We start from the raw sequence: 9,837 nt of genomic DNA on the forward strand, positions 1-9,837 counted from the left end.
TATATCATTCATCATTCATCACAACTTCTGGCCATATCACATCACATGACAATTGCTGCAAAAACAAGTTAGACGTCCTCTAATTGTTGTTGCATCTTTTACGTGGCTGCAATTGGGTTCTAGCAAGAACGTTTTCTTACCTACGAATAACCACAACGTGATCTTGTCAACTTCTATTTACCCTTCATAAGGACCCTTTTCATCGAATCCACTTCAACTAAAGTGGGAGAGACAGACACCCGCCAGCCACCTTATGCAACTAGTGCATGTTAGTCGGTGGAACCGGTCTCACGTAAGCGTACGTGTAAGGTTGGTCCGGGCCGCTTCATCCCACAATACCGCTGAAGCAAGATAAGACTAGTAGCGGCAAGCAAGTTGACAAGATCTACGCCCACAACAAAATTGTGATCTACTCGTGCAAAGAGAACTACGCATAGACCTAGCTCATGATGCCACTATTGGGGAACGTTGCAGAAAATTAAAAAAATTCCTACGGTTTCACCAAGATCCATCTATGAGTTCATCTAAGCAACGAGTCAAGGGAGTGAGTTTGCATCTACATACCACTTGTAGATCGAGTGCGGAAGCGTTCAAGGGGTTGGTGATGATGGAGTCGTACTCGACGTGATTCGGATCACCGATGACCAAGTGCTGAACGGACAGCACCTCCGCGTTCAACACACGTACGGTACGGGCGACGTCTCCTCCGTCTTGATCCAGCAAGGAGGAAGGAGAGGTTGAGGAAGACAGCTCCAACGGCAGCACGACGAAGTGGTGTTGTTGGTGCAGCAGTACTCCGACAGGGCTTCGCCAAGCACGTACGGAGGAGGAGAGGTGTTGGGGAGGGGAGGGGTTGCGCCTTGGCTTGTGTGTAGCAGCCCTTCCCTCACCCCTCTATATATAGGAGGATAGGGGCAAGGGGGCCGGCCCTCTAGGGGAAACCCTAGAGAGGGGCGGCGGCCAAAGGGAGAGCGAAAAGGGTGGCTTGCCCCCCAAGCTAGGGGGGCGCCCCCTTTAGGGTTTCCCCTCCCCTTGTCCTAGCCGCATGGGCCTAGGTGGGGAGGCGCGCCCAGCCCACTAGGGGCTGGCTCCCTCTCCCACACAGCCCATGTGCCCCCCCCCGGGGGGTTGGCCCCACCCGGTGGACCCCCGGAACCCTTCCGGTGGCCCCGGTACAATACCGGTATGCCACCGAAACTTTCCGGTGTCCGTTTAACCACTTTCCTTATATAAATCTTTACCTCCGGACCATTCCGGAACTCCTCGTGACATCCGGGATCTCATCCGGGACTCCGAACAACATTCGGTAATCACATACTTGTCTTCCTGATAACCCTAGCGTCACCGAACCTTAAGTGTGTAGACCCTACGGGTTCGGGAGACATGCAGACATGACCGAGACGACCTCAGGTCAATAACCAACAGCGGGATCTGGATACCCATGTTGGCTCCCACATGCTCCTCGATGTTGTCATCGGATGAACCATGATGTCAAGGGTTCAAGCAACCCCGTATTCTATTCCCTTTATCAGACGGTATGTTACTTGCCCGAGACTCGATCGTCGGTATCCCAATACCTCATTCAGTCTCGTTACCGGCAAGTCACTTTACTCGTACCGTAATGCATGATCCCGTGACCAGACACTTGGCCACCTTGAGCTCATTATGATGATGCACTACCGAGTGGGCCTAGTGATACCTCTCCGTAACACGGAGTGACAAATCCCAGTCTTGATCCGTGTCAACCCAACAGACACTTTCGTAGATACCTGTAATGCACCTTTATAGTCACCCAGTTACGTTGTGACGTTTGGTACACCCAAAGCACTCTTACGGTATCCGGGAGTTACACGATCTCATGGTCTAAGAAAGAGATACTTGACATTGGAAAAGCTCTAGCAAACGAACTAACCGACCTTTGTGCTATGCTTAGGATTGGGTCTTGTCCATCATATCATTCTCCTAATGATGTGATCCCGTTATCAACGACATCCAATGTCCATAGCCAGGAAACCATGACTATCTGTTGATCACAACGAGCTAGTCAACTAGAGGCTCACTAGGGACATATTGTGGTCTATGTATTCACACGTGTATTACGATTTCCGGATAATACAGTTATAGCATGAATAAAAGACTATTATCATGAACAAAGAAATATAATAATAACACTTTTATTATTGCCTCTAGGGCATATTTCCAACACTTCGGGAAAAGGAGCCGGACAGTCGATCTGTCCGGCCATCTTCTGCCAGTCCTGTCAAAGGTACAAGAGTTTAGATACCGCATAGAGTCAATCTATAAAAAATAAGTATCCTGTGAAAGGTAAAGCAGCTTACCACACTGGCTTGGCGCTTCGCGCTGAATGCTCGATCCTCAGTAATAGGAGGGGGGACCTCGGCACTTTTGAACAGCACCCTCCAGGCATCTTCATGAGTCGTGTCGAAGAGCCTATTCAGAGTTCGGTGTTGCGTCGGGTCGAACTCCCACAAATCGAACTCCCGTTGTTGACACGGGAGGATCCGGCAGATGAGCATAACTTGGACTATGTTGACAAGCTTGAGCTTCTTGTTCACCATGTTTTGAATACATGTTTGGAGTCTGGTCAGCTCTTCCGAACTACCCCAGGACAGGACCTTCTCTTTCCAGGAGGTGAGCCGCGTGGGGATGCCAGATCGGAACTCGGGGGGCCGCTGCCCATACAGGGTCGCGCGGCTCGGTGATGTAGAACCACCCCGATTGCCACCCCTTTATGGTTTCCACAAAGGAGCCCTCGAGCCATGTTACGTTGGGCATCTTGCCCACCATGGCGCCTCCGCACTCCGCCTGGCGGCCGCCCACCACCTTCGGCTTGACATTGAAGGTCTTCAGCCATAAGCCGAAGTGGGGCTTGATGCGGAGGAAGGCCTCGCACACGACGATAAACGCCGAGATGTTGAGGACGAAGTTCGGGGCCAGATCGTGGAAATCCAGGCCGTAATAGAACATGAGCCCCCGGACGAATGGATGGAGAGGGAATCCCAGTCCACGGAGGAAATGGGTGAGGAATACTACCCTCTCATGGGGCCTGGGGGTGGGGATGAGCTGCCCCTCATCTGGGAGCCGGTGCGCGATGTCGTCGGGCAGGTATCCGACTCTCCTTAATTTCTTGATGTCTCCCTCCATGATGGAGGAGACCATCCACCTGCCTCCCGCTCCGGACATGGTTGGAGAAGGTTGAGGTGGGAGGTGTGGACTTGGGCGCTAGACCTCGAGTGTGCGAAAACGGATGAGCAAAGGAGGAAGAAGGCGTGGATAGGAAGGTGAATCCTTATCCCTCTATATGGGCGGACAAAACTGAGCGTCCCCACTTGCCTGGTAAAACTCGCTTATCCCCCAAGTGCCGCAATTGATGGCGCGGTTGGGTTACCCACGCCCGTATTGATGAGAATCCCATAATAAGGGGACACGATCTCTGCTTTGACAAGACGTGTCGAAAAACTACCTCGCGTTATGTGTGGGGCTGGTTAAAGGGAACGGTTCGAATAATCACCAGGCCATGACATAACGTCATACTGCCAAAACAAGCCAGCAAATTAGATCTGCGAAAATATTATTCTCTCTACGGTGGAATGTGGAACTTATTTTGCAGGGTCGGACACTATCCTCGTATTCAAATTCTTCTGTGATGTATTCGGAGAAGGAACCCGCCTTGCAATGCCGAAGACAATACTGCGCGCCGGACTCATTGTCATTGAAGCCTGGTTCAGGGGCTACTGAGGGAGTCCTGGATTAGGGGGTCTCCGGACAGCCGGACTATCTCTATTGGCCGGATTGTTAGACTATGAAGATACAAGATTGAAGACTTCGTCTCGTGTCCAGATGGGACTCTACTTGGCGTGGAAGGCAAGCTAGGCAATACGGATATGGATATCTCCTCCTACCGACCTTGTGTAACCCTAACCCTCTCCGGTGTCTATATAAACCGAAGGGTTTTAGTCCGTAGGACAACAATCACAACATACAATCATACCATAGGCTAGCTTCTAGGGTTTAGCCTCTCTGATCTCGTGGTAGATCTACTCTTGTACTACCCATATCATCAATATTAATCAAGTAGGATGTAGGGTTTTACCTCCATCAAGAGGGCCCGAACCTGGGTAAAACATCATGTTCCCTGCCTCCTGTTACCATCCGGCCTAGACGCACAGTTCGGGACCCCCTACCCGAGATCCGCCGGTTTTGACACCAACAAATAGTATGAATTACAGTATCATAATGCATGGTTGTATCATAATTAATACACTATAATCATGCATTTCACTTACATGCACACAAAGAGCTCCACAACTAGCATTTTAGAAAGATTAAATTCATATACTGATCTGTATATAATTGCCTATAATTTGCATTTCGGCACATGTTGGCTCATATTTTTCTCAGCTAGCTCATATATTCATCACAACACTAACACACGTCTTGCTTTTTTCTTATTGCAGAGGCTGTCTAGGTGGGACCGAGATCCAGTGACTGGCCTCTGGCCAGTCACGCCGTAACTGGCCTCTGGCCAGTCACGCCGTAACTGGCGGGAGGCCGGCCGTTGGATGGAGGATGTGCAACCCAGGAGCGAACACTGCAGCAAAATCACTGTAGACGGCACTGTATGCGAATCACTGTAGCTTGAGGACTATTCACAAGTTCTTGTAGGCGTGCACTGTAGCTCAGGTATTGTTCATGAAGATCCATCCATCGACCTTTGATCCAACAGTTTGAAGAGAGGGGCCAGGCACCATACTGTTCACCGGTGACTTGTCCACAGCAAGTCACCGGATCTCAGTCCGTGTAGGTGCTGTTTTGGTGTTTCCCGTGGTGCACATGTGTGTTGCCTTTTCTACAATATGTGTTTTCATGCATTTTTGCGCAAACTTTTGTGTCCTGAACTGATAAGTATTTAATTGTGTGCCACATGCAGGTGCTCTGAACCTCTGACATTAGCAAATGATTTGCTTTATCCGAAAATGCTAGGTGGTGGCGGCGGCGTTGTGTTCAGTGGCTAAGTGCCTTTTGGTTCGTTGGTCATTGAAATTTTTTCACCTGATGAAAGGTATATGACAGCCATCCCTGGATGCCTTCTCCCTAATTTGTCACACAATCATAAGATGTGATGTGAGGAAGCTTAAATTTATTTGTTGGTATAAAGTGATCGACTAGTCAGCAAGAGATTTGATTGGTGATGTTATTTTTCTGGCTGTCTAGTTAGACGACATTGACTCGCAGACCTTGATTAAGCAAGAAACACAACGCATGGATAGTACTCCCAGCTTGCCAAGTGCCAATTAGTATCAGCAAACTTACTCATCAGGAAAATAACTTGTTACAGCTCCTTATGGACTCCTACTAGTAATTTTGTATGTGTTGCTGAATTTGCCGAGACACTCAAACACCTTGATATTTCTTTACTTTCTTTTCTTTGTTGCTTCAGTTAGAATATGCTATCATTCAAGTGACCTTCTAGCAATCTGGTTGACAAATGACAAACCTTTTCAGTTTCGACATCGGTTTCACGGGATTCAACACCTAAGAAATAGAAGTTAGTATTGTGGCTCTTATCTTTTTTCTCAACAAGTTCTGCTGATTGTTATTAAAAATCTAAGCTATAGTCATCATGTGCTCATGTAATTGTTACAATTCTCAGTTGGATACATGGTGCTAACTTCCTTTTTTTGTAGTTCAACGAACATCGAGTTGTGGTACCTGATGTAGATGCGGAGTGGAGAAAAGACCTGAGTAGGACTAGTGATTTTCACCTTGCAGCCCATCCTATTCGAAAGTGTCTATGCCTCGGACATGACAACTTGATAATTCAGAATTTTTATAGTGAACAAACTTAAACAATGATGCATCAATGCCAATTGTATTGATTGCTTTTATGTTGGAACACGAAAAAGGTTTAGCTCAACGCTTAATCGGAATGAAATGTGGACCGATGGGTATTTGAACCTTGGTGAAGTGATGGATATCAGTTGTATTTTTTAATGAAATTATAGTTTACATGAATTCTGAAGTTTTTGTATGTGTCTGTTCTTTTATTGTAAAATTATTTGTGCAGTTTTTATCTTTGATCTGTTTTTTTAATTATCTTTGATCTGTTGTGTTATATCTGTATGTTTTACGTGAGGGGTTTCTTTCCCTCCCTTGTTGCCATTTGGGCACATGGGGTAGCGGGACCATTTCCCCCGTGGTGGGAGGGATTCTTATGCACAGGAAGATCTCCCCCTAGGGGCCTATTTCCCTGGATTTTTCCACCCCAACAACCAAATGAGACCTTACAGTAAAGTTTTTATAGGAGCTGCTGGAGTTGCTCTTATCACCTAGCTTAATGGCCATGTAATGCGTCATTACAAATCGTATGTTGCACTCCTCCGACCTACGTACGTACGTAGTCTAGATACCTCTGTATCTAGACAAATCCAAGACAAGTAATTCGGAACAGAGGGAGTACGTAAGTACTCGTACGACTGCCCCGGCCGCCGTGCTTCGATGTTGTGCCCGATGCATGCATGCAACCACGATCTGATCTCATACCAATCGATCCCAACATGTACGTACGTGGAGGGATTATTTCTGCCGTGTCCTTACTAATTCCTTTCAAAGGTTTCTTGAGCTGCACACATGCGCCGCCGCGTTAGTTACGTCATAAGATTAAATGTGACACGTACCCTTGTACAATAGCGGGAGGGGCTAACGCTAGTTGTTAAAACTTCATGTCCTCGCCGCAAAGCTGTTAAACCCTCATGGTCATGGCCGTCGCCGGTACAGGTCCGTCCACCGCCAACTTATTGCATATCCTTTTTTTTTTTTTTTGCGGGCAACTTATTGCATATCCTGGACGATCGACCTGATGATGAGGGTTAAGCAACACTGTATGCATAGCCTGTGCGTGCTCCTAATTTGTTACCTATTTAATGTGAGTGAGATCGATGTGTGGCGAGATGCTCAGCAAGGCAGCAGCACAGTGTCCACATGCCGTTCCATCAATAGGCACAACTGCCAGTGAAACTAACCTGCCGACGACGAGCTTGGCACCGGCCGCGCGCACTGTTAACGAGATGTAGAATCTCTTGGAGCAAGCTGGTCGATCAGATTCTATATGCATTTCGCGCTGCACCCATGCATGTGAGGCAATTAATCCAGCAGGTGACAAGCACATCTGTGCTTGAAGCGGATCACAATATACGATATATTATTACTTACCCCGACTTGATGATGCTTACTTCCTCCGTTCTTAAATATTTATCTTTTTAAAGATTTTAACAAATGACTATATACAAAGCAAAATAAATAAATTTATATTTTAAAATATGTTTATATACATCTGTATGTGATAGTCTATTTGAAATCTCTAAAAAACAAATATTTAGGAACGGAGGGAGTACTTGTGAGTGCCACTGGTATTATTCCAGCTGCACGATACTCGGACGTACGTACCTTCCAGGCTCCAACAACCTATCTACATGTACATGTGCAATGGAATTCGAATGGCATTAAACAATTCCAAGTCAAATCCCACATAGTAGTAGGAGTATCTCTCTAATCATCGTTCCTAATTAAGAATGCTACCCGGCTCGTTGATAATTAAGTATATATTGCGTATTACGTGATGACGGACGCAAAATTATCCAGACAGCTCGCTAGAGAGAGAGAGAGAGAGAGATGTACACTATGGTAATCAATTCAAGGCACTTTTCTACTTGCACAGATTAGGTAATTTCCCGTTTGATACGCCATGAGTGCACTGGAACGCGGGGCCTACAATAGGTTGCTATGTGTCCGATGGAGTTCATAAATTCTCAGACATGGGAAATTAAAGGCCCGTACAGTGCAACATGTACCGGCATCCAATTGCATCACTACCTACGCCGTACCTTTTCCGCTCGATCTAAATTTTGACGCGCCTTTGCTAATCTAAAATAAGCATGCTGTTAATTTTCCTTCTTCTCCTTCTTCACAAAATTGGCAATAGAGTTACTATACTGAGCTTCGAACGCAAGCAACTTCGCTGATCGGTAGATTAGATGCCCATGGCCCCAGCAGGTCTATAGTAGAGAAATATACAGGCCGGCCGTGCATGTCTCGCTCCATAGTGATTTTAATTAATACAGTATGCGCATTCATGGCAGAGTCGATCGAATTGGTAGTCGTTGTTCTTCCACCAAAATACGTTGTCGGTGCGGTCACTCCAGCTTGATCTTCCGACGAGCCACAAAGCTCGGCAGTAAAAACCGACAGTGTGCATATTCTCACGAATTGGCCGTGTCGCTTCATACGAAAAGGGCTTTAGCTTCTCCCGGAAGAGCAAAGACTGGGCCTATTTAGCTTTTTTTTCGTGTCAATCAAAGCTAATTGTGCAAGCCCCACCCAGAATCGTTGGACGAAAGCGGCCCAAATCGAAGCAAATCGGATGGTTTTGTGCCTTCCCTTTTACTCCCTCCGTTCGGAATTAGATGTCGCGACTGCTGTACATTATGCATTTTGCAAACATGTCCTTATACTTTTGAATCATTTGAAAAAACACCCCCGTCTCCTTCCTCACTACTCCACCGTCGCTCGCGCGTCGCCGGCTCCGGCCACTATCCCCCGTCTTCCTCCCCCGTTCTCCTCAGCACCCAGAGAGAGTCTCCGCGCGTCGCAGGACCCAGCCGCCTGTGCAGGAGACGACCTGCGTCGTCGCGGAGGAGACGCGCAGGACCTTCACGGAGGCGCCTTGCGCCGCCGCCCAGCTGCGTAGCCGCCATGGGTGTGCCCTCGCCTACCTGAGCAGCGGGATTGCTCCTAAAGTTCTTCCTTTTCGTCACCTCCCTCTGAATCGTGCCAAGAAGCAGTAAATCGACGACTAGGTCCTCGATTTGGTCCGCCTTGGCCGCCGTCGCCGCGGACAATTTTGGACGCCGTCGCGGCGCTGGGTCTTCGTCGCTGCTCTGGCCCAGGGTCTTCATCGCCGCGTTGGCCCTGCTCAACCTCTCCTCCAAGCCCAGGGTCTTCCTCTCCGTGCTGGCCCTCCTCCGAAGGTCGCGCCCGCCCTCGCCTCTGTTGCTGCTGGTATTCCCCGCCCCCGCCTCTGTTGTTGCTGCTGCTGAATTAAAGAGAACTTGATTGTAAAGCTGAATACTGAATTAAAGATCATGAATACTGAATACTTGAAAGAGTAGAAGCAAAACTGGATTGCTTAATTGCTGCTTGGAAGATCATGAATACTGAAAGTAGTTTGGTTCTGGAGTACTTGATGTTCTGTACTGAATACTGAATTAAAGAGAACTTAATTGCTGCTGGTATTCCTCTCCCTGTTTGATTGTAAAGCAAAACTGGATTAAACAGAACTTGAATACTGAGTGTTGCTGGTAACACAGTTACACTGAATACCCAATGAAGCTCAATACTGAATGCTGGAGTAGTTGCTGCTGCTGGTATTCACATGCACTTCAAGAAATTATTCAGTACAGAACAGTTTTATTCAGTACAGAACAGTTTTGTTCAGTATAGAATTTGGGAGTAGATGCAGATATGTTGTGAATGCAAAATAAGTGGAACATTTGGTGCCACTGTTCCTAGTCCACTACAATTCCTAGCATTTTGCTTCCAATGTGCAGATATGTTCTGAATGCAAAATAAGTGGAACATTTGATGCTCCTGATCGATGCTCTTGATTTGCTAGGAACAGTTTTGTTCGGTGGAACATTTTGCTTCCAATGATGCAGATATGTCCTGAATGCCAAATGTCATTCCACTGTTCCACTTATCTAGGAATTGTAAAAGAAACAAAGCTTTTACATGTGTGAGAAACTTATTCCTGCGATCCAA

General features: G+C 47.2%; 1 protein-coding gene and 1 long non-coding RNA gene across 3 annotated transcripts in view; one reads left to right on the top strand and one right to left on the bottom strand.

Annotated features, from left to right (window-relative positions):
- Positions 1–4,970: 4,970 nt before the first annotated feature.
- On the top strand, positions 4,971–5,926 carry LOC119319452. Its single transcript, XR_005154487.1, has 2 exons — positions 4,971–5,083; positions 5,709–5,926. It is a non-coding gene; the product is annotated as an uncharacterized LOC119319452 (long non-coding RNA).
- A 2,500-nt stretch (positions 5,927–8,426) lies between these two features.
- LOC119317467 overlaps positions 8,427–9,837 on the bottom strand; it is a 2,222-nt gene continuing 811 nt past the window's right edge. Inside the window, exon 2 of one of the 2 annotated variants that reach the window (XM_037591931.1) lies at positions 8,427–9,109. In XM_037591931.1, coding sequence (XP_037447828.1) covers positions 8,610–9,109 — 500 coding nt within the window. In that variant the 3' untranslated portion in view covers positions 8,427–8,609. Of the gene's footprint in view, positions 9,113–9,837 lie in introns of both variants that reach the window. The other variant, XM_037591930.1, reaches the window with a different exon arrangement.

The sequence above is a fragment of the Triticum dicoccoides genome, chromosome 6A, assembly GCF_002162155.2.
Source record: "Triticum dicoccoides isolate Atlit2015 ecotype Zavitan chromosome 6A, WEW_v2.0, whole genome shotgun sequence".
In the NCBI taxonomy this organism is placed as follows: domain Eukaryota; kingdom Viridiplantae; phylum Streptophyta; class Magnoliopsida; order Poales; family Poaceae; genus Triticum; species Triticum dicoccoides.